This window comes from Calidris pugnax, unplaced genomic scaffold (genome assembly GCF_001431845.1).
Source record: "Calidris pugnax isolate Ruff unplaced genomic scaffold, ASM143184v1 scaffold141, whole genome shotgun sequence".
NCBI classification, from domain to species: domain Eukaryota; kingdom Metazoa; phylum Chordata; class Aves; order Charadriiformes; family Scolopacidae; genus Calidris; species Calidris pugnax.
The window spans coordinates 3,693,063-3,718,614 of record NW_015090902.1 but is presented as its reverse complement, the minus strand read 5'-3'; the positions used below and the strand labels follow the sequence as shown (position 1 = coordinate 3,718,614).

At 36.0% G+C, this 25,552-nt stretch overlaps 1 protein-coding gene across 1 annotated transcript in view; it reads left to right on the top strand.

The window, feature by feature from the left end:
• Positions 1–25,552, top strand: part of MYOM2 (myomesin 2) — a 79,331-nt gene that overhangs the window by 37,518 nt on the left and 16,261 nt on the right. Inside the window, exons 17-30 of the mRNA XM_014948978.1 lie at positions 3,171–3,345; positions 4,727–4,848; positions 5,635–5,655; positions 6,953–7,140; positions 9,638–9,764; positions 13,859–14,037; positions 14,207–14,321; positions 14,917–15,073; positions 15,176–15,282; positions 16,640–16,684; positions 17,147–17,283; positions 20,840–20,984; positions 21,097–21,156; positions 22,674–22,741. Of these exons, the coding sequence (XP_014804464.1) occupies positions 3,171–3,345; positions 4,727–4,848; positions 5,635–5,655; positions 6,953–7,140; positions 9,638–9,764; positions 13,859–14,037; positions 14,207–14,321; positions 14,917–15,073; positions 15,176–15,282; positions 16,640–16,684; positions 17,147–17,283; positions 20,840–20,984; positions 21,097–21,156; positions 22,674–22,741 (1,646 nt within the window). The remainder of the gene's footprint in view (positions 1–3,170; positions 3,346–4,726; positions 4,849–5,634; positions 5,656–6,952; positions 7,141–9,637; positions 9,765–13,858; positions 14,038–14,206; positions 14,322–14,916; positions 15,074–15,175; positions 15,283–16,639; positions 16,685–17,146; positions 17,284–20,839; positions 20,985–21,096; positions 21,157–22,673; positions 22,742–25,552) is intronic.

Below are 25,552 nucleotides of genomic sequence, written 5' to 3'. Positions count from 1 at the left end.
TATAAGAAATATTTACAGTATTTGACATGTCACATTTCACTATATGTTGATATATATAGCCTTCTAAATGTTTACCATAATTTTGAAAAAGACAATCCATCGCCTTTAGCTTCATCCGTATCTATACATGATGAAATAAAAACATCTTTTGCTTTTATGTATTCTTGATTTGATATCTCATTAATACATACAAATTATTTAAACCATTCAACATTCCCCAAGGTAGGGAAGAAAAATACTCTATTTATTTCACTTACTACAGAAAATAGGCTATCCCTAGGGGTTAATGCAAGATGCTCTGAATAAATCATAACTATAGTTAGAAGCAGAAAGCAGAAGATGCTATTTTAAAGAGAAACTGTGGGAGTATTTTCAGAGGTGGTGTTTACCACCTGAACTAAAATACATCAGACACACGTGACTCCTTTTAATTGTCTGCACATAGCACCATTTGACATTCCTGAGGGTAGCTGAGACAACTTCATGAGGCTGGCAAACATTACATAGGAATTAATAGTATCAAACAGGAATTGAATACATAGTATTGAAAACAAATCAATTTGATTACTATTACTGTAATTATACTAATCTAACTATAATGAGAGTTGTCTATTCTATTTTGTAAAATAATTCTGGAGTACTGTGCCCAGTTCTGGGCTCCCCAGTTCCAGAAGGACAGGGAACTGCTGGAGAGGGTACAGCAGAGGGCTACAAAGATGGTTAGGGGCCTGGAACATCTCTCTTACAAGGAAAGGCTGAGGGACTTGGGTCTTTTGAGTCTGGAAAAGAGAAGGCTGAGGAGGCATCTGATCAACACATATAAATACGTAAAGAGTGGGTGTCAAGAGGATGAGGCCAGTCTTTTTTCAGTGACGCCCATTGACAGGACAAGAGGAAATGGGCACAAACTTGTACGTTAGAAGTTCCATCTAAACATGAGGAGGAACTTCTTCACTTTTGAGGATGGCAGAGCACTGGAACAGGCTGCCCAGAGAGATGGTGAAGTCTCCGTCTCTGGAGACGTTCAAAACCCGCTGGGACAAGTTCCTGTGCAACCTGCTCTAGGAGGACCTGCTTTGGCAGGGGGTTGGACTAGATGATCTCCAGAGGTCCCTTCCAACCCCATATCATTCTGTGATTCTGTGATTATGGGTAGCTTTCTTTCTTGAGCAGAAACTAGGGGACAGATGGGATGTCCTAGGCCATCCAAAATGACACATAATATGCAATTGAATTGAACGGTAAAAGAGTATTCAGTTTGAGATTAACATCTAATTTAGTTGTTTCCATATAGGCATCTGCAGGTGCTCTAGATGTCTCTGTTCTCACTCTGGCAATTAGAGCCTGGAGGATAAGTTGGCAGATGTTGGCCATAAATTGCCCCATGGCACCCAGCTATGGAGTGTCTACACTGGGGTGAGATGAATCATTTTCAGGACTCTTCTAGCCACTGATCAGAGACTTGGTGTAATTGGCCAAACAGACATATAGTACCTTTTAAAATGTTTTCAGTTTGTCATTTCAGAGGGTTGTAGGTATTCAGTATTTCCTGAGTCATATCTGCTGGCTTCATGAAGAGTTCTCAGATCCTCTAATATGGCACTAAATCAAATTGTTTGAGTAACTGAATTAAGCTCTAGATCTTTGACTATAATGGCAGTTTAAGAATGTATGCTTGTTGGCACTTACACATCAACTCCTACATGTAGGTACCTTTGTCTCAAAGTGAACCTATTTGATCTTACAGACTAATTACATGAAGTACAAGACTGTGTGAGTATTATTTTTTATCTTGAGACAGAAAGACTAAATGAAAGAAATGTTGCCTTTATTTTGTTTCATGCTGCTTGTAGTTCTTTGAAATATATAAATCTGAGGAAATTAAAACGTCTTCAATAGGCAAACGCTGGATGCCTCTCTTAAACTATCATGAAAGGCTGAGACACTGCCTCAGTTCTTTACATTATAAATGCTCCTATAGATATTTTATAGTGTACAGATTGTGTCTTGGCCCTTACTATCTAATTTTTTTTTTCTATTTAGGTCTTGATGTTTCTGGTTCTATTTATGCACATTCAGTGTGTTTAGATCAATATAAATCAACAGTGAACTTTCATTGCATGTAAAATGAACTGTGTACTATGCTACATTGGGAGAACTATAGCCAACAGGTTAAAGGAAGCTTTATCCACTTCTGCCTGGTGCTGCTAAGGTTGATCCCAGAGTACTTGTTCCAGTTCTAGCTCCCTTAGTTTAGAGGGATGGATGTAGAGAAACTGGAGAAGTCCACTGAATGGCAACCAAGATGGCCAGAAGCCTAGAAGATATGACCTATGAAAAGAGGTGGAGATAGCTGGGCTTGTTTAGTCTGCTGATTTAGAAAGGTGATAGTGCTGAACTGTTCTCAGCAATGCCAAATGACAAAAAAAGAGGCAATAGCCACAAATTGTAGTTGTGAAATCTCCATTATTAGAAGTTTTCAAGACAGACAAACCTGTGACTCACAATCCAGTTTAGTGTTGGTAATAATCCCACTCTTAGTGACAGGTTGGACTAGGTGATCCCCAGAGATCCTTTCCAATCACCATTTCTATGCTTCCATGAAATCCATCCAGCTAAGTTTAGTTTAATACTTAGCATCCAAACATATACTTAAAGTTATCCTGAAAAGTTGGCCTTTTCTGAATCGGGATTGTGATTAGTTGACTGGAAGGTAGCATTTCTTAACTGTCATGATATATCTTTACAGTTTATGTACATTGCTTACTGATGCAGTAGTGCTACAGGGTTTATACATAAACCTCTTATTTGTGAGAGAGCATTTTCATATCTGTATGCCTTTTTCCACACTGATATTTGAAAATATATTCTCCTATAACTCACTCAGAAAGCCTATGTAAAATCAGACAGGTAGGGGGCCTCATAGCTTAAAGTAAGTTTATTCTAAGTAATCAGATAGAAAAATAAACATATTTATTCACACATACATAGAAGTATTCAGGCAAGTGAAACAAATATACTAAAATAAATATCATATAGCAATATTAACATGATAATATAAGAAGTCATAGCTGTAGTGATTAAATATGATAAAAACATACAGTATTGCATCTACCTGAATGTAATTTTATTTTTACGTAATTCATAATAGTACATGTTTTTTCTCTTAGTTGCCCCGTCTACACCTGGGCAAGTAGTGGCCACAAGGAACACAAAAACATCGGTTGTAGTTCAATGGGATAAACCAAAACATGAAGAGGACTTGTATGGCTACTACATTGATTATTCTGTGGTTGGATCAAATCGCTGGGAACCTAGTAACCATAAACCTATTAAATATAACAGGTAATGACAATACTTCTGTATTTTGGGGAGTTTCAAACACTGTAAATGCAGATTTAAGGCAATTTACATGCTAAGCAATGGTGTTATCATGGAAGCTGAATGTTGAATGAATGTGACGAAGAACAGTCTGCAGACTCTCAGAGCTAAACTCTTCAGGCTACAGGGCAGGCTTTCTCCCCTACTTGTTTGTTTTTTTTTTCTCTAAAGAGAAGCATCTTTTCTCTGTTCCATGATTTTGAGTTACAGAAGTTAGTTTCTAGAGACACGACTCTGTATGTCTTGGACATGAGTAAGCATAAAATATATGCCTTTATTAAAGTCTGAATTATGTCACGGGGTAAACAAACCTAATGCACATGAGTAAGAGTGTGAGAAGGAAAGGAAACACAAAAAATTTTCCAGGGTGTTTCCTCCTGGACCCCATCGTCCATGGACATCAGGGCAAAAGGGCAGGACATATCTGCTATAAACATGGTAGGGAAAGTGCTTCCACTGCTGACACTACTGTGCAGGAAGTCCAAGTGTCCCATCCCAGAAACATCAGGGCCCCTTGACCTGCTACACCTATGGGTAAAGGACAGTAGCTCCTGTTTCTAGTTCCCTTGTTGGGATGCTAGCCCTGTCCATTTCTGATGCTTTCTTACTCCCTCCTGAAAATATTACACTTCATCATGTGATTCTTCAAGTAATTTCCTTTGTGACAATCGTGCTTACTTTTACTGGAATTGCTCACCAAATGCAAAGTTTAGATGTGTATTTTATATTTTCTTATGGGCATATAACAAATCAATTATGTTCTGTAGTGTATTTTGTCAGTTATTAATTAATTTTGGGTGACTTTGTATTCTGCTGAATCCTTTGATCAAGTAGTAAGGAATTTGATCAAAGGAAAAGTAAAGGCTAATTCTTGGTCAAAGGGATTGGGACAGCACAAAAGTAAGAAAAACATTTCATTTTTTCATATGTGAACATACCCTACAACAGAATAGTTGTGACTATACTATCTGCTACAATAATTAGATCAAAACTGAAAGCTATTTTTGGTAGTGACTGTGAAAAAACAGTGAAAAATGTAGAGAACAGATTAGAATTTAGCAAGCCAAAGTTCAGAGGCAACATGTTATAGTTTATCTGACTTTACCTGGTAGATCAGCACTAGCAATGTAATGACTACTGTGACTCTTGTTCCATCCATTGTCCCATCCAATTATATTGTGCTACATCACATTGTTGTATTAAAGTTTCCCTCTTGGAAATATTTTCCTTTGTGAAGCACTCATGAAGTTAAGCTTTCTTATTATTGCCAAGATTTCATGTTACAGCCCAGAATGGTTCCTGTAAAATATATACTAATAGGTGATGCTATTTTTATTTAACCCAGGTTTGTTGTTCATGGTTTGGAAACTGGAGAACAGTATGTCTTCCGTGTGAAAGCTGTGAATGCTGTAGGATTCAGTGAAAACTCACAGGAGTCAGAGGCTATAACAGTACAGGCAGCCCTTAGTAAGTATGATTCTGTGGAACAGTGTCTTGTTTCTTGAATGAGTTATGTACTTTCAGCAATCAATTCCTTTGGTCTCATTTGCTACAATGGTACCTTTTGCAGCTATCAAGCACATCGCCTTTTATGCTCTGGCATGTGGCTGTTCTACAGACAAAGACATTGTTAAAAAAACAAAAAACAATTGTTCATAATATCTGATAGAAATATTGGGTCAGATTCACTGTAATGGCCAGGCTGCCTTCTGGTCCTCAGTTATAACAAAGAAGATGTAACTCTTGATTAAGTTTGACATGCAGCTTATAGATGATTTGGAGTGGTACAAATCAGTTTCGTGGGGAATCTGCTCACTTTAGAGGAGTTTCAGGAAACTTCATTACTGTGTGGCTGGACCAAACAGAAAATTCTCTTTGGCTACTCCAGTCTGGAGTACAATCTACCTCCTCTGTTAGGTTGCAAACAAAATTTCAGTGTAAGAACAATCCATTGTGCAACCTTCAGTAGAATGATGCATGCTGAGTGGAGGGCTGGGTAATTATTTAGAACAAAAAGTACACATCTGAGCTACTATGGTCCAATTTTCATTTCTGCATAGTTTCAGTTTCTTAACGAAAAACTTAAAATAGAGCATCTTTCCCCCACCTGAATGGCCTCCACCTCTTGGAGGTGGATCCTCAGGCATATTTGTCAGAAATAATCCTCTAAAAGATTTATGGTTCAGAATGGCTATTAGAAGACACATTTGGATGAAGTGTTGCTGATAAACTTACTCTATTTGATTTTTTTAGGACAAAGTGTGTCTCATATGGGTAGGTGATGCACAAACCCTTTCACATCTATCACTCCTGTGTTATAAATGCACTTGCACCTTGTATTTTTTCACTGTGTGTTTTGACAATGAGGGTTGCATGGTTGATGCCACCAAACACAGAGCACATGGATCGTGCACGCACTTATGGGATGGGGATGGCTTTTATCCATTTCAGTAACCTTAACAGAAATTTGGCAGCACTATTTATAGGTGATTTACCTTACAATGGACAGAATCTTTCTGCAGTATTATTTTAAGGGAATTTATAGGGAATTTGCTGTGGTCATTCTTATTTACTAAGAAGTGGTAATAATTGCAAAGGACATGTTTTATGGTCTCTGAGTGTAACACCACAGAACAAAAGGCCAATTCTGTTGATCACTATCTGTTTTCATGCTGATGACTAGTACACCTACGAGATCAGGGAATGTATTAAGGGCTTCTGCAAACATATTCCCTTCTGAGTAAGGTAAGTCACATTCTCTCAAGTTATACTGGTAATTAAACTGAAAATATCAGATGAGCTTTAGGGGAAGGAGCTTAGCCTATACTGACTGTGGCACAACAGTGTCAAGAAAGGGTTATACTCAAACCTTCATGTGTGGATGGCAAATACAAAACAGTGCTTGCTAGAAAGGGGGTTTCTCGTAGTAGGGGTGTAAAAAGCTCAGGAAAGGTTTTCTTCATCTCTAGGAGATGCCTGGGTGGCATTTCTGTTTCTGCTACAGATGAGAGTAAACTCATGCAGGTAAATTCATGAAGGAAATGTCTTTTCTGCCTCAACATCAGTTAAGCTACTGAAAGTCCAAATATTTTGTATTGCTTATAATGCAGAAAGCACTCTCAGATCAGGAAGTCATATGACTTCATTTCAGTTAAGTTCATAGCCTTCTTTTTTTATGTTTATTTTTCTTATTGGTGTATTCCAAAAGTACTTGAGCAGCTTATTTGGTTCTTAGCAGGAAAAAAAATCTTCTGATCCATTTCAATTTTCTAGCATAATATTTGGTCTGGAGACACTTTTCCTGGCATTACCATTTCCATACCAAAGATCATCTGTTCCTTCTTGCTATCTCCTGAGAAGTTAGCACATTAAGCAGATGTTTCAAAAGCTTCCATGTTTATGTTTGGAGATAAGATTAATGTTGATTAGCAGCTTTACAACCACTTTATTACTGATATGCAACAGGTAGCAGTAAGCTGCAGAAAACAAAAGCAATACAAAAAAGCTAAACAACTCATATGCTGCAGTGTTTTAGACTGTCCTAACTCTCAGGATGCTAATTTCCTTACAGCTTGTCCATCATATCCTCATGGTATCACGCTTCTGAACTGTGATGGTCATTCAATGACCCTTGGCTGGAAAGCACCAAGGTTCAGCGGAGGTTCACCAATCCTTGGTTATTATCTGGATAAACGGGAAGCTAACCATCAAAACTGGCATGAAGTCAATTCTTCCCTTATTACCCAGACAATATATACGGTTGGTACTTTTTAATATTTCTCTTTCTCTAGCTGATTTTTAATATTTCTCTGCTTTTGGCAGATTTCTGCTTTCTTGCAGAGAAATTCTTTAAATACTTAGTACAACAAAATCAAGCCTTTCCATTGTGCATTTTGGAGTGCAACAAGCCTAAAAATTGGGACAGAGAATCAATGCCATTCTCTGCTATGAAATACTAAAACCAATGAGGCCATTCAGATGAGGAAACTTTTGAATAAAAAGTTGTGAAGCACATTTTTCCCAAAGAACAAGATGAGCTATAAAATGCATCATAAATTATATTCATTAATGAGCACTGTATGTATCACTGCTGTAGTAACATGCAGAAAAAGGATGGGAGCATTTAGCAGGACAGATGACTGTGCTGTCTGTAGAACTGGAGACTTGTAAATGAAATGGAGATGGGCTGAGAACAAATGTAACTGTCCCTGTTCTTACTCTCAAAATCTGCCTTCAGCTGGAAAGGGAAGTATATTAATAAACCTGGCATTACGCCTCATCACCTCCTTTCCAGAGCACCAGAGTGATGTATTTAGTTTTGAAAGAAATTATTTCTGCTTGTGCTTACATTGTATTAAATGTTTCTTAAAAGAAGAAAATTTTGATGTGAACTTCCATGAGGAAAGGTTTGGAAGATAAGATATAGCAATTAATAATCCTGATAATTAATTATATTAAGTTAAAAAAATCCAGATTTTATTCCCAAACATTTCTTAAAATAATTTCTTCAGGTCAGAAACTTTTCTATAAAAGTCAGGGCAGAAGTAAGTCTTTAGAAGATATTTGATGCTAAAGTAGAAAATAATGCTGCAGATGAAGTCAGGAAGAATGTGTTGTGCACAGAAGGCAGCCAGCAATACTCAGGTTTATGTATACTTGTGAGTGAGTTTATAACTGGCATCTCTGACACAGCAGATGGAGCATGGATGTTGAGAAATAAAAAAGGGCGGGTAAGATAGGCATGAAAGAGCAATACTAAGCAATGCTTTCCAGATATTTTCATTTTTACATGCATTTGTAAACAAATGAGTAATGCAAATTAGGGAAACCATTCAGAGTTTAATTAATTGGATATTTAAGTCTCAGTCCTGCCAGTAACTGTATTTCTGCCTGAAGGTGCATCTTTATACATTAGTTTGAATGACTGGAATCTGAAATACTGATGGGAAATAAAAGCGAGACAGCTTTTAGTAGCACAGAGTATTTTATGACATACTGCAAGCAGCAAAGGCCCTGAGATATGCAGCACAGCACTGGGAAATGAGTAAAGGTTTAATCCTCTCTGATTAAAGAATTCTATTGGAACCCCACAAATATTCTTTCCCTTAATAACATGGGATTTCAAAACCATTTTTACAGGCTGAGCTGTTATTCTCTCTTGTGAATCACACTATATAGCTCTCTATCTTCAGGAAATTCTGTCTAAATTGTGCTAGTGCCTGACTTTTCCTAGCTTACCTTGCTTGCTTTGGTCTTCTATTTGGTGCTAACCCGTCATATGTTTGTAACCATTTAAAAAGTCACACAAAAATCTTTTTTTTGTCTCACATTTTCACAGAGAATATAGTTGAAGTTTATTTATTCATGAAAATCTCAAACTCTTCAGTGTCTCCACTAAAATCCTACCCTCAGCTGTCTCTTTCTCTTGAGACATATGATTAAATATAACTTCAGGAAAATTATGCAGAGGACTGAGGTGTAGAAGACTTGCTTATTGAATTTAGGTGGTTTGGAAGAGGAAACATAGAAGAGGGCTGCTACTATGAGGTGCTCAGTGTGTCAAGAAGTTCATGCCTTATAGCTGGTCTACCTTGACCTCAAAGTCTGAGATGTTGATGTAGTGATGGACTCAAGATAAGTCGGAGTTCATTTACCAGAGACATTTGAAGAGGTATAGCACAGATTCTGGTCATCCCATTTCCCATGCTTATTTCCTCACTTTGTAATGGTAGTTAATATTAAGAGAAGGACACATTCAAGACAGAAAAAATTACCAAATCTTTCCTGAAGTTATTTCCGCATACCGTGAAACTAATTGGATTGGCTTTTGCTTTAGTTTCCTATAGTTTTCCTTTCTTCTGTGGTCTGTGCACTATGACTTCTTTAGACCAAGCATCATTCGAACTCTTGCTTAAGTGAATGGCTTATGAATAGCCGTTAATAAGCAATGCAAAAAGGTATTTCATGTTAGAACACTCATTCATAAGTATCTGATAGTGGCCATTCATTGGGTGAGCTCACTGGACCTCTGATCTAGCCTTTTACAGCATCTCATGCAAATACATGGAGTGCTGTTATTGGATGATGTGGCTGAAACATGGAATTACAATGTAGATGTCTGCAGTGCGCTTGGAGTAAAATATTCAAATTAGATCCTTCCAGTATTCTAGCACAGCAGTAAGGCCTATTTTTAACTATTTCTTAAAAGAATACAAATTATGGCTTTTGAGATATTGATTTTTTTTTTCTCCAAAAGGTAGAGGATTTGACAGAAGATGCCTTCTATGAATTCAAAGTTGCTGCTGCAAATCTGGTTGGAGTAGGTCAACCTTCAGATCCCAGCGAGCATTTTAAGTGTAAAGCCTGGACTATGCCAGAACCTGGTAAGTCTATTAGTTACTAATGAATTTCAATTCCATATAAACTCCTTAAAAAGCAGTCAGTGCACTATTCCAGCCAAGCTCTGCTGGATGTCTTTTGGTTAATTTATGCCATACTACCGGTTCAGGTTGCCATTGCTTCCAAGATCTGCTGTTAAAAGTTACCTCCGCATCCCCACAGATGACATTGGATGTTCTGGGAAGTGGGCGACCTTTACTTAGCTTGCTGAGTGTCTCCTCCTTTCACTGCCCACATCAGCTCAGAGCAGAAAGTCTTCAGCGTTTAGCCTACATTTTTGTCTCTATCAGCTCTTCACCCCCAGCCCTACAAGCTCCACTTCATACTCACCACCTGTACAACATATAGGCATCTCTGCACCATTGCTGCAGTCTATTAAGAATATTACTGGAGTTTCAGACTCCAAAGCTGTTGGTTTTGGTCATAAATAAGACACAGCAGGGGCCTATTTCTTGACCGAGGCAAGTAGCACAATATAGCTCACACTTTGCAGCTAAAGTCTCCCAGTCTCAACTACTGTACCCTTATTCATGTGGTTCCCCTAGACTGTACCTAGCTGTTTCATGAGAGATTATTATTAGCCAGGTGTTAGAACAAATGTGCTAACAAACACACAGTAGGAATGACTGTGTGCCAGGACTCAATAATAATAATCTATGAAAGGGCTTTTGAAGGCCCCTCATGTTTTGTAACACCCTCACTCACATTGAGCAACACTTTTGCTGAAGCTATTTCTAATGTCTGGTACTGATTTGCCTAAAGAAAGGGTGTCACAGTAGAGCCCATAATAAAAACACAGGCATCTATCACTTTAATATATTTCTACCTTCTTTTCCCCAAAATGCTGTAAAATACTACTTTGTTGCTAAATCGAATTCTATTTATGACATTGAGTTTCGGTATGCAATTAAGGATCCATTCTAATACTTGTTTATGTCATCAGGAGTTGTCCGACACCTACACGCATCTGTTTTGTGCCTAAGTGTTCATGCGGTTATTTTCTCACTAAAGAAAAAAAAACATCTATCCCCTAAATCTGGTTTTGTAAAACTGTCAGAATTTTTAGTGTTTTCAAAAAGGTATAATTAGCATAAGAGAGCAAGTAAATTTCAGTTTTCTTTTCTATGTTGTACACAAAAAGTAATTACTTCCCAGAACAAGAAACAATTCAGTAAGATCATGGAATCATTTCCTAGGAAAGACTCCTAAATATCATCTAGCTCAACTGCTTGCCCACATGCAGGATGAACTCTATACCTGTTTTGTTGACAGAGGTTTGTCTAATCCATCCTTAAAGACTTCTACCCATAAGAAAGTCTAGTTTCTTTGAAAGTATCTACTCCTAATCTTACTATGCCTACAGTTTCAAAGTTTTTCTAATATTCCTGAATCTTTCTTCCTCCAATTTAAGCCTGTTTGCTTCTTTCCCTATCCACCAAAGACATGAAGAAGAGATTATTCTTTTCCTCTTTGCAACAGCTTTTCTATGTGTTTAAAGATTTTATCAGACTCCTGGCTTTACCCTTAAGTTGACAAAACCCAGTTCACACAATCTTTTCCCATAGATCATGGATTCCCTATCTCTAAATAAACATTATTTTTGCTATTTGAGCTTTTCCTAGTTGGCTGATATCTTTCTTGAATATCAATGCACAAACTGGGGACATTATTCAATTAAAGTTTTTTTCAGTGCTGAGCAGAGAAATAGTAACTCTGCATCTCCTACAATTATTTGCCTGCTTACAAATCCCCTTCTATTTGTCTTTTTTTTTTTTTAATTACACTGTTATGCTAAGTTCCAAGCTCACTTCTTTTACTTCTTTTTAATGTCCAGATTCTTTTCTGAAAAACTACTTGTCAGAGACTTGTTGTCCGTATTTTCTAACCTGAATTTCTCTGGGTTCATGCCTTAGCTTCTGAATTTAATGACATGGCAAAGCTGTCAATAGCAAAATGTTTAATCTCCTGACCTTAACTTTTTTTATGTTAATTACATTTTCTTGTAATTTTGTAATATTTAGTATAAATGCATCATTGGTGGAACAATTATTTTTCTTAAAGAAAGGGTCTGTGATTTATAATCTCTACATTGTTTTCAAAATGTCAGTGAAATTGCCTAGTGTGTAAACAAGTGAAGATTATCCTTCATTTTAAATGATATATAAAGAAATAAAATAAAAGGCACTTTCAGGAAATGAAGACAGTGAAATTTTCATTTTCATAATGAACAACCTGACCTTTCTACTCCTTGACTGATTATATTGTTCTCATTACGAAACTAGTTCAACAGAGTATTGCATTCTTCCTGCTTAAAAAAACCACAGCTGCAAACAAACAATCCCCTCATCCCCTCCAATAGCCAAACCTGTTAAAATATTTCAGAAGTCTTTTTTAGAATAAATTTTTAAACAATGGCATAGCAATAATGAAAAGAAATAATTGAGATTTAAAATTGAGAGAAAGAGGCTGACCCTCTTCCCTGTCTTACTAAGGATATTGAAGACTAATGTAATGTGACTGCAATATACTCCCGGTGTCAATGAAATATTCTTCCACCTTTTGATATGGAATGGAGGTTTCCTTAGATAGGCCAAAACCCTTCGCAAGATTTCCAGCATGAGTGATGGATTTCTTGCCCAGAGCCCATAATTATTTCATCCCTCTGCAGAACTCCAGTCTTGGGTATCTCTGTAAGCCTCTGTGACTTGGCAATGATAGCTAATGAATTATTTTACATGACTTTAAAAAAATGAAATGTCTGTGGTCTCAGAATCCTCAGAATAGAACATATCTCATTACACATTTTCTTTTACTGTCTAGATTTCTAGCAAGTGCATCTGCCAGTGGAATTCTAATTGTCTTGGATATATAGACATTTACGTTGGGATTTTTAAAGATCCCTGAAAAGGCTTTAGGCTGCTTAAAAATTGCAATCTTTCCGTCACAAATCTGGTATTTATCCTCATAAGATCTGCAACCAGTACCTATATATTTCTTTTCTGAAATGTGCTTGAAGAAACATATTTCTCCATATGTCAAGGAGCAACATATTTCTACTGGTTTTTGCTGTGTATTTGGTGAATATCATCCTCCACAAATTTCATGTTCATTCGTCACTAGTTCACACCATGTAGGCTGGAATGTTGGAATGTTGTAGGGAAAAATAATATCTTGAATTAGGCCCACTGACAACACTGAGAAAACCCCTAGGTCTCAGCTACTTTCACATTTCCTTACTTAAAATTTAAAGCACAAGAAGCATGCTTTCAGCTACATTATTTGGCTGAATATCAATGGTAGGAAACCAATATGATTATGCCTGTATAGTTTAGGTACAAATAAATATCAAGTGTGTAGTAAAAAATAAATGCTAGAAGGTAAACTGAGTGGCACCAGAACAGTTAAGTGAAGGAGAAGGAAGTATAGTAGGGAGAACATAACCCGATAGCTGTAAAGGTATGAAGTCTCACATATGCATCAGGATGTTTTCGGCATAAATAGTTCTCCTGACAGCTATCCTCTTGAGAAGTTCGTTACCCTCTTCACAATGAAAAATTCTTCTATCAGGGAACAAGACGCTTGATCCAAAATCCACTGGTGCCAGTGGGTTTTGGATTAATCTGAAAGGCGATGATTCATAGCAACAGAAAAAAAATAATTCTGATGCTAAATTACGAACCTGAGTCAGGCTCTGTGAAACAACTTTGATGTGGGGCGGGTGAATTAAATAATAGACAATAAACCTCTGTTACTTGTTGGGAAATTTCAAACTACATGGATTTTCCGCATGAATAAGCTTTCCTTTAAACTGGAGTTACTGAGATCTAGCTGAGAATGTATGCCTCAGAATGCTACAGAATACTAATGTCACTCACTGCATAAAGCAGATATTGCTATATACAGCCATGAGGGGAAATTGAGCTAAATATCACATATACCAGGTTTAGTCTAAAGGATGAGATTTTTGAAAGCAAACACAGTCAAAACAAAATGGAAGTTGTGCATTTCAGCCTTTAGATGGCCATTTTGCAAAACTTTATTATATTGAAGTGGACTTCCAATATTTGAAATATTTTAGGTCCTGCCTACGGTCTCACAATTTGTGAAGTTAGAAATACATCTCTGGTTCTTCTGTGGAAAGCTCCTGTGTATGAAGGTAAAAGCCCTATTACTGGGTACTTAGTGGACTATAAGGAAGTAGATACAGAAGACTGGATCACTGCTAATGAAAAACCTACTTCAAAGCGCTATTTTAAGGTAATATTTTCATTAGTTTGTGTTAGTTTAAAACTGAGTTCTGAAAACATCTGATTGAGTACAACAAAGATGTGCATTTGAACTTCAACTTCTGCTAACATCTTCATATAATTAAACAAAAGAGTTTAGATCGTTTTTAAAATTGGTTTTGCTCTTTATCTTGCTCAAGGTCACTGATTTGCATGAGGGTCATACTTATGTTTTCAAAGTTCGTGCAGTGAATGATGCTGGGATAGGCAAGTCATCTGAGACATCTGAACCAGTGCTTGTTGAGGCTCGACCAGGTAATAAACTGTTTTATCTCCTCTGCTTCTCAAATACTGAAATACTTAGAAGTTCATTTAGTCCCTCTGATTTGATATTGGAGCACAGATAAATATTTCAAGAGTTAAGAAGGTCTTAGCTTTAAAACTTAAAGAAAAAATCATGTGGATACAGAGGTACTGACAAGATCTTTTGCTTTACTTACTGCAGAAAATATTTAATAATGGATTATTTTAGTTTTTATTCTCAAAAACAAAGGTGCTACTTGCTGTGAGTGAGAAGAAGTATGACAACATATTTATTAAAGCTTCAAGAATGATAATAAAACTAATTTACTTAAACTGTTATATCTTCTCATATTCAGTTTCATTTTATAGATTTGTTTCTCAATAAACATTTATTATTTTTAGTATTCCATTTTTTGGTGTAGGGTAAGAATCTTGTCAGTATGCGATGCTGAGTCAGCATATGACATTAACATGCTTCAAGATCTTCAAGTAAGATCCGTACCTGTTAGTGAAGATGGGCAAAATTTGCATTGCCTTTAGTAATTTCTGAATTGCAGCTCAAATGAAAAATGCAGCATTGACATGTGAGTTGATCTGTATTTTGCAGGAACAAAAGAAATCTTTTCAGGTGTGGATGATGAGGGTAATATTTACCTGGCCTTTGAGTGCAAAGAAGCTACAGATGCATCTCATTTTGCATGGGGCAAATCGTATGAGGAGATTGACGATTCTGATAAGTTTAAGATTGAAACAGAAGGAACACAGTAAGTCATGCCAGTCTATCAAATTATTAAAAGTTTGTCCTCTTAAAAGTCTCAATAACATGAAACCCCACTGATTATATTCTTCTTTATTCATGATTTTAGTTCGAAGCTGTACTTCAAAAATCCTGATAAATCAGACTTGGGAACTTACTCTATCTCAGTTAGTGACACAGATGGAGTTTCATCCAGCTTCGTTATGGATGATGAAGGTAAGATGCTTGCCATCTCAGGTCTTTCCTCATTTTATCACCTCAACTGTACAAAAAATTGTCTAAGAACAAAAAGAACCCCGCAACTCCCATATTCTTTCCTATGCATTAAGGAAAAACAAAAAAGACCACATTATACTATTTTTCTGATTATCGAAACAATGAAAGTTGGGATTACTTAAGTTAATTTTTTCTTTACAAAAAAGATAAAGAATATGCCCAATTAGAATTGTTTTCTTTATACTGTCACTATAATACTGTTTGAAAATATCTATTCCACCTACAGTTTAATGTCTGAAAATTTTGCTTTTTTCACTGTTTTGTGAATCTCTCTAGTATGTCACTTTTGCTGTGCTGTTAGTTACTGTCAGTCCTATCTTCAAAGGGTTTTTTTGCAGAAGAGCAATGAAAGCATTTCCGATCCCACACTTAGCCCATGTCTTGCCTGGTCATATCTATCCTCCAAAATTGCAGTTTTATTTGCACTAGATCCATGCACAAGTGTCAGATTTTGTATTTTAGCACTGAAAATCATTATTTCACTGGTCGCTTACTTCCTCAAATATAAAATCTATATAGCATTTCCGATCCCACACTTAGCCCATGTCTTGCCTGGTCATATCTATCCTCCAAAATTGCAGTTTTATTTGCACTAGATCCATGCACAAGTGTCAGATTTTGTATTTTAGCACTGAAAATCATTATTTCACTGGTCGCTTACTTCCTCAAATGCTATAAAATCTTCTGCAATTTTGCTAAATCTTTGACTATATCATAAATCCTTGCTAATTTCCCCCGGTCTTTACATTATCTGTAAAATTGGAATTGGCAGTAATGTTCATCTTCTGAATCTTTTTTAGTAATGAATATGATAAATAGGGTTAGTACGAAAATCTAACAAAGTGATTTCTAGACTCTCACGCAGCCTTCATGAGGATTTTGTGCATTAAATAGAACTTTCTATACCTTTTTCAGACTAACCTGCACTCAGTCTTGTTTCAGCATCAAAAAGGAGGTCAGCAAATAAAGGAACTTCATACACTGCCTCTAAGCTACTGTCTCCCATCATTCATTTAAATCCCATAAAGAGTTTAAAATAGGTTTTGTCCCTTGTTTAGATTCTTTTGCTTAAGAGAGTGTTCATGAAAATGCATGAAATAAGAACACTTGGTAAATCAGAATTTTAATTTTCTTAAATCTTATTTTTTTATCATCATTTTGTGAAGAGAGCTGGGTATTTCCCGTATAAGACTTAAGGAGATTATCTGCTGATGCTGATGTGTACTTTCTTTGACACTTGTTTTTTGACTATATTTTTCAGAACAAATTAAAACATGATTATTTTTCTTAATTTCAGAGTTTGAACGTTTGATGGCATTAAGCAATGAAATAAAGAATCCAAGTAAGTTGAAGATCTGAATCTATTTGATACTTCTAGAAGAAATATAATTACATACTAATGACAGGAGTTCCAAAAAGGTTCTTCCTGAGACAACAGCAAATTCATTTTTCGTGGAACAACTTGCTTCCTTCCATTCATTCGGAAGAAAATTAATTTGCATTGAACAAAATCATCATTGCCTAAAAGTCCTTTGAAGCTTAACTTTGACAAAATACTAAAGGTTGCTATATAGCCAATTCGTTAAACGATGTGCAAACTATAAGCTGTAAATTCTTTCCTCCCTTTCAGAAATTAATTTAAAAATCAGCCAAAGACTGCATTACATGTCTTTCTTCTGCATAAAATTTATTCTATATCTAACATTCAGTAAATAATAGGGAGATACTAATATTTTACTACAATAGTCTTTTTTCTCACAAGGATTCATGCATTATTGACTTTTGATTGCTTTTCTTTCTGTAGCAATACCTTTGAAATCAGAATTAGCTTATGAGGTTCTTGACAAAGGTGAAGTTCGTTTCTGGATTCAGGCTGAAAGTTTGTCACCAAATTCTACCTTCAGATTTGTTATTAATGATAAAGAAGTTGAAAACAGTGATGTAAGTACATTTTGAGTAGTAAATATATATGTGATTTTGTTTAATAAACTTTTATGCATTAATAGGTATTACATTTTTATAGTTGCTTAAAACTGTGTTATTAAGGTCTGATAATACCTGAAAGGAATGTCTTTAATCTGAATCTTTTTTGCAGTATAGATTTCCTGTTGCAGAGTAAGTCTATTTATGTCAAAAAAAGAGAGCAAAGTTTAAACCTCTGAAATCCATATTCATCTTGGGTAGCTAGACAACCAACAGCTGAAAAGAAGGAGAAATTAGTCACAGACCAGTATTAAACACATCTGATTAAAAGTACGGCACAAATATTTTAGGAAAATAGCTCAGGACAAAAAAGCTGCTTCATGTACAGTTTTGGACTCCAAACCAGCAAGACATGCTGTTCCTTCTGAGTGCTACTGCTACTAGCTGTACATATAATGTAGGTGGCACTTGGCAATGCAACAGTGATCATAGATGTAAAAATTTCAGATGGTGTCACTGCCCAAAACATTACATGGTCATTGGATGGCTACATAGAGATGAAAGGGCAGGCCACCAGCTTCCTGCATTTTTATAGCTCTAGGAAGACCTTTCATAGAAAAGAACACAAAAAAGTTGTCAGACTGGGCTGAGAAAAAAGCAAGATTATGCCATTGCAGGGCTGGAGTATGGTTCATCTACTGGGCATAAAGTACAGAACTGGAAAGATCTTTTCCTGTGAGGAATCTACTTAAAGGTTCAGTTTATTCCTGAGGATATAAAGCCTAGTTTTGGCCAGAGAAGCTTATCAGCATTTTTATACCATAGAAAAGCAACGAGCATTTACTTTAATTACATATTGACAAGTGGAAGAAGTCGTCTTTTTGAGTAAAATACTGCCCTGTTTTTCTTGCTTTTGGATGTAATAAGCTATAGCACTGAAAACCTGAATATTAGTGACTAGGATGTATTGAAATGACAATATTCTGTCTTGGCAATGTTAGTGGAACAGAACGAGCTATTTTCAGTTCACATATGTTTTGGAAGTGTTGACATCAGAGAGAGTCTTGAAGTGAAGCTGTATTATTTCACCTCTTTAATTAGTAACCCACAGGTGACATTTACGTTTGGAGACTGATGATATTTTTGTGGAAAGTCGCATAAAAGCCTTGTATTTATGGTGCCCATAAAATCATTGAACTTCATCTTGCTGCATAATGGCAATAGTTAGAAGCCTAATTACACTCTAAAACCTGCCTGGAGACTGGGCTACAGTCACTGAACATGTTCAATAGACCATTATGCTGGTGAATTGTAGTCTGATTCTTGACATTGGCTGAAGTGATAAATTTTTCCTTCTAGGTCCTAACAGGGAATGCTTTCGGTTAGATTTCAAAATAATCTGAGAATGGAATGAACTAGTCCTATTTAATCAGCTGTCATTTTAATCTTTTAATGTTTTTTTTTCCTTTACCTAAAAGCAAGAAATAAAAAAAAAATCTAGGTGTGATAAAAGATCAGATAACAGCATACATCTTGCTCTTCTTTTTCTGCTTCTGGCAAATCTCAATTTAACATTCTCTCTGAGAACTGATGAAACAAATGCAAGTGTTGACCTTGCCCTCTGTGGGCAAGAGACTGTAAGTGAGAATTTTAATTTGCACTTTTTGTTAGTTTGGTGAAGTTTATAACTTCTCTTTTTAACCTACCTGGCTTATCTCCTCAACTCTTACAGATGAACTCTTAATAAATAATTTTTCCACTTAATTTCCTGATTAATTAAATCTTGTCTGATTCTTTGACATTATACCTTTACTTGAACTATATACAGGAAAGGGCATATCCAAATTAAATGAGCATTTCCCGATGTTATTTTATATAAATGTTACATCTCAGTCTCTTCCTTTTAAGTAATTTATTTAATAAATTATTGTTTTAATCAATCTTTTAGCTACTGCTTTGTTAATTCCATTATCTTTTATCTTTTTTCATTCTTCAGTTACCCCAATAAGATTTAAGCTATTTGTACATTTGAAAGTACCAGTAATGAATGCTAAACATCTTGACTATGTCTATGCTGTTCTTCCAGGCATGTTGTCCATACAACAGTGAATCTGTTCTTGAGATTGGCCAGGACATGTCCCTCAAATCTGAAGCAGATATAACTGTGGGGTCATTCTTACTAATTCTGGATCAGTACTTAAAGGTTCTTCCACTTAAGGAAGTGATTCCAGAGAGTTTAATAAGTTATATTTTAACTAGTGTTTTTTTCCTTTCTTTCTTCCCCTTTCCTAACCTTTATCTGCCTATGGCTTTAGGTACCTTTTTCTAGTTTTGGAGTCCAATAAAAAGTTTAATCAAAATATTCTGTTTATAAGGCATCATGTCTTTTAACAGTAGCAGGGTCTATAGTAATTTACTGCACAGAACTCCTTCTAGATGATGACATTCATTTTTCTGTCCCATCAAGAATGGAACAGTTAGTGTGTAATATCCTTGGCCACATTGCTTACCTGAAAGTATTCACCAAGTAACTTCTGTGGATTATTTTTACATTGCTTAAGTAATTTGTAAATTGAAGTTCAAACTACATCACTGTTAGTGGGACATGTGGTCCTCATGGTTGTTAGTCAGTGAATGAAAGAGGATATTACTTAGTAAAAGGTGGTTATATCTGAAATAGTACCTACAAATTCAAAACACATATTTTGCAAGTATTGTCTAATATTTGCTTGCAATTTTCTGTTTCCTTAACAATGCCTGCCAATAGTTTATCTTTCTGGAATATTTAATAGAATGCAAACACAAAAAGGACACAAACAGTGAAAAGCATATTTAACTTTGAATTCAAGTCAATGTTTGGTGTTTTGGGTATTCTGCAAGCACTTTAGTGGGTAACTAGATGTTTCAACAGAATTCTAATTCTCTTTTGCTGTACTTGGTTGATCTTTTTAGTTCCCAGAAGCTTTGTTAGTTTTGCACAAGTTACAGTTCCCATGGTCTTCACTTCAGCGTTCTTTGAAAAGAATACCTAGCATTGGATGAGAAAATTATTATACCCTTCCTAAATAAACTTTTAATCCAGTATTGAGCTGCCACTTATGTCTCAGAAGCATTTAGTAGTGATGAATTTTTGGATTTGTTGTGATGGATTTATTTGGAGATCCATGTTTCTGTTTACAAACATAATACTTCCAGCTATCTCTGGACTCTTCTAGGAACTATGCTTCAGCCTAACAAAACCCCTTGTTATACTGGAAGCTGTAATGCAGATAAAGGCTGTTTGTCTAGGCTCTTCTTCAAACATGCACAGTGCCACAAACTATTATTTTTAAATCCAGACCAGCTGTATTATGATGACTTCAGGATTCCAAATGCAGCAGCACACAGAGGTTTCTGTCACCATTGGGATCTTGATGTACAACAGTAAATACAAGCACAACCTGGTTTCCATAGTTTACAATTAAAAGTACATGAAAAAGATTGAGTGTGGAGGCAAAGATATAAAAGGTGATTAATTCTATAGAGAATCATAAGTAATTTAAACTACACTAAAGTTATTACTTGTTTGTTTTAGAGGCATAAAATAAATTGTGACCGTGCAAATGGCATCATAGAAATGGTGATGGACAAATTTACAATTGACAATGAAGGTACCTACACAGTACAGATTCAAGATGGAAAGGCCAAGAACCAGTCTTCATTAGTTCTCATCGGAGATGGTATGTTCACTGAAACACTGAAACTTTGACTGTGGTGAAGAAATGAACTTCAATCATCCTTTGAGTAGTTTTGTGACTAAATCATTTTTCATTCACCTTTTCTAAAATTTAGCGTTCAAGGCAGTATTGGCTGAGTCTGAGCTGCAGAGAAAGGAATTTCTCAGGAAACAAGGTAAGATGGAATAGACTGGTGTCTTTAGGTCCAGTTTCCAGCTGTTGATGCATCCCTGGCGAATATTAAGAGCCTCCAATTTGCATTGTTGTCTGAGTAGTCAGAACCCTTGGTGGATCTTTTTTTTCAACATTGTCATACAAAACATGCAAGTTCACAGAATCATAGAATACCAGGTTGGAAGGGACCTCAAGGATCACCTGGTTCAAACTTCTTGGCAAAAGCACGGTCCAGACAAGACGGCCCAGCACCCTGCCCAGCTGAACTTTAAAAGTGTCCAATGATGGGGAAAGTTGTGACAGAACTTTCACTATGTAGATAAGAAAAGTGGGAGCCCTTACAAGAGGTTATCTTTGCTCAGTATTCACGAGAATTGTACCTACTGTAGGCTCTGATCCAAAAAAACATTTCAGCATGTTTAGTTTTAAGCATACAAATTGTCCCTTCAATATAATTGACAGAAGAGTAGACAGCATAGTGTCAGACAAGGAAGATTAAATAACTGATCCTGTGGTTTCTGTCCAGGCAAACTTCCAGGAACAAAATGTATATTTGTCGCATGGTTGCTATACAGTTACAGAGTTTGTTATATACTTCTCACCGATATTGTTTGCAGCTGAGAGTAAGAATTACTACTGTATATCTAATACAAAATTATTTTGTAGTGAAATCCTTAAAAAACTGAGTTTGAGCTCTAGTTTGTAATATTTACTTAGCAAGCACATAGCTTTTACGATGAATGTAATAATAATTAATAAAAGTATTCTAAATAGGTAAGATTCTCTGCATAAGCAACATAATTATGTTCTTTTCTATTTTCTTGGAGGGAGGATTATTTTTTTAATAGATTCAGGAAAGAAATTACACCACTTACAACATAAATTCACAAGATCTTTCAGTTCTCAATGATTTAAGTGAAAGTCTGGGACTTTGCCACCTCCCAGGTCTGGATATTGCAATTATGGGCCCTGATCCTGCAGACGCTAAAACATACAAATTTACTGACATGAGTAAGCACAATAACTTTATAAAGGCTATGTATATCAGTAAATTTACTTAAGGATATACCTCTTTGCAGGATTGGAACCTCAGTGAGGAAAAGGAATATTTCCTGTTGCTTGTATTGTTTAATACAATTTTTAACCTTATATAATGTGGACAAAGAATGTCTGACATGGGATTTTTGCTTTGAACATTTAATTGGATATATTTGTTTATTATCCAGTTCTGTCTGCATTAAATACATTATACGGTAATTTGTGTGATAAGTCGCATTTGGAATTGACTGATCATACAGAGGTGAGCCTCATGTTTCTAAGCTGTATTGTAGACATCTGGGTCAATATGATAAAAACTTACTGCAGGATTTTTCTTCTAGTGGATGGGTAGTTCAGGAGTTGACTCTCATCGTTCTGCTGAGGGGATGTTAATATAATTGTCATCTGTCTTTCTTTCACTGGATCTCTCTGATACTCTTCATTCTACACCATATGCTTTAAGACAATTTTATTTCCCAGGTCCTCACTTCTCAGAGTTTTTGCATTGGAAAGTTACAGAGGAATGTGAAGTTTTACTTGCTTGTAAGGTGAGGAAATATACTTGAAAGAATTCTTTAGAATGTGTTGATTGAAAATTGAGATAGGAAAATGTGAGGAAAGATTTTGATATTTTTAAAATTAAAAGTTTCATATGAAAACTTTTTTATTATTCAGAAATATTTAAAATAAAAAAATCTGACTTGCCACTCTTCAGCAGCAGTTTTCATTAAAACAAAAAAGTTACAGGGCACTTCTAAATGTGTTAGGTGATCTAATCCTTTATAATTGTGAGCCATAAAAATCATTTAAAGAAAATATTAATCCCCTGATGGTCCTTTTTTCTTCCTCAAAAAGTAGCCACAAAAAGCCAGAGTTCAAACTTTTTCCTCACCATTTTCTGTTTTGGAGGTTGCTCTCCCAAAGCATGTATTATTTAATCAACTGTAACCAAACATGCAACAAAGGCTTCTAGAATTCAAGTTATAAAACATGATTTTTATTATATTTGGCTAATGGCTTTTGAATTTTAACTAATGCTAATGGACATGGAATTCACAGTAAATTCTGCTATTAACATCTTTATATGCCATTCTAAACTAATATATTTTCATTTTTGTTGCTCTTCTAGAGTGACTAATTAGAGGTCTGAATAACTAAGTTAATTGAATTCAATAGGCATCAAACTCTTCTTCATTGCTTTTTCCTGTCGCATGAACTCTTTTGTGCTAATTTTCTCCACTTCTTTTGAATAAGTTTTTGGCTTTTAATTAGACTAACTTGAATCATTCATTATGAGCAAATTACATGTACATTTGTGGGATTTTTTTTTTCCTCCTTTTTTTCTGCTCACTAATTAGGAGACCTTTAACCTTGACTTATTCCCAGCAGAACTGACTTGGGTGGTGAAGCTGCCATTCCATGTGCCCCCATTTTAGGGCTCAACACTCATTAGCTGACACGGTACCATTGCTGGTACTGAGCTGCAAAGATGGAGTACTTTATAATCTCAACATGCATTTGCCTCAGGCATGAACCCTGCTTATCCTTTCATTCACATGGGGAATTAAATGCTGCTGAACCAGTTATACTAGTGTTAATTCTCTACAAATTAATCTGAAATTATTCTTCTTTTCCTTGACTGTCAAGCCTGTTTATACCACTGAAACTGTGAAAGGCTGAGCGTCTGATTATACGCTTTTCACCAGTGTGCTTTTTGCTCATAAGGTCAGAACATTTTATGTAAATGAAATCTAGGATGTGTGCTGTTTGCATACTCATCATTTTAACTATGCCATTGACCTTATAATGTTTGTCACTGTTAGCGTGTGACTGGCCATTGGGTTCACATGGTACTGTTGTTTATGCCTGTTTAATTGGTATTTGTACATAGGAAGACTTTGAACAATAAAGACTGAATTTGTCCTATGAACCTCAGATACCTCATATTCAATTTAGAAGAGTGTCTGCCCTGGGCTATTTCTGTGGTAATAAAAACATCCAAGGAACAATCTCTGCCTCACTGGGCCATATCACAGCACTTGGCCCAGGTCTCTTCTAGGATCTGTTTAGTGCTTCTGTGCAAAAATACTTGTTATGGGTGTTTTTACCTCTTGAAAGAGCATGGGGTACTGCGGAAGAAGTACCTGTAACAAAGGGCTTTTTGCCTTGACTTTCTCAAAGGGCATGGCATGAATTAGAGGATTTAGGAAACCAGGCCAACTGGAAGCTTGTATAGGTTAGAGGGCTGACTGTGTGATCCAGGTCCACAACAGTAACAATGAACAGATATGGATTGCGTTATAAAAGAGTATACCAAGAGCAACACACATTACCTCACGTATTACTTACTTTCTATGTGATTAGACCTGACTGACTTTTTATTGACTTAGTATTTAATTCTGAAATGTCTGGGATTGTTGACCTTGTTCATCTTGTATCGTAGCATCTGCATGTCGGTGGGACATGTTTGTCCATCTGAATGACAATTTGATGGTGTTTTCTTTTTATCATATGTTTATTTCTCTTCATACGCCAATATCTACGTTACTTTTCTTCAAGTACTCCTAAATTTCAGATTGTTCAGAAACTACCTGCTCTTGCATAACTTTGACCCTTATTTGTACTGTGTCTGTTAAAAGCAAGATTTTTGGTGTGTGGCTAAACAGCAAAATAAGTAACTTTTCATAGTACATGTCAACATGAAATAACTTCAATACTGCAAATTGCATGTGTCTGAAACTCAGTCTATTTATTGTCAGATTGAGTGCTAACAGTCTTTGATGAAAAATTGTTGAAAAGCATTAAAGGCTTGTTCCTTCAGGCTTTGTTCAAATAAAATTGCCACTCATGTCATATGACTACAGGAATAACCACTTTGTAGTTACTGGTAAATGTAAAATGCTGCTCACTTTTCTCAAGCAAGGCATTGCTTTGGGCCAGGTTGTGATCTCATATACTCTGTCAGAGATCCACAGCAATCACACTGGTTATTAAGCAGCAATATATGTGATTAATTTGAGCAGGTTTTATAGAGATGTCAAGGAATCAGTATAGGAGGCCCTCCTATTTGTTTAGTCACCTCTATAGAAGAGCTTTCATGGAACTGTTCATCTATGGAATGCCCTTTCTAATGTGAAAGGGTTAGAAATTGGTGCATGTTTTTTCCTCCAAGCAAGCCACTTGAAAACTATTGCAGATCTGTATTAACTTCTGGGCTGCCCTCTATCTATTTGTTCAGTTCTTTTTTAAGGAGGCTTTTTAAAGCAACTGCCTGGGGACTGAGAAATGTCCTGCCAGCTATGTCCTTCTACCAAAGCAACACTGATGAGGAACTCGGGCTACACGTGGAAAAAACATTG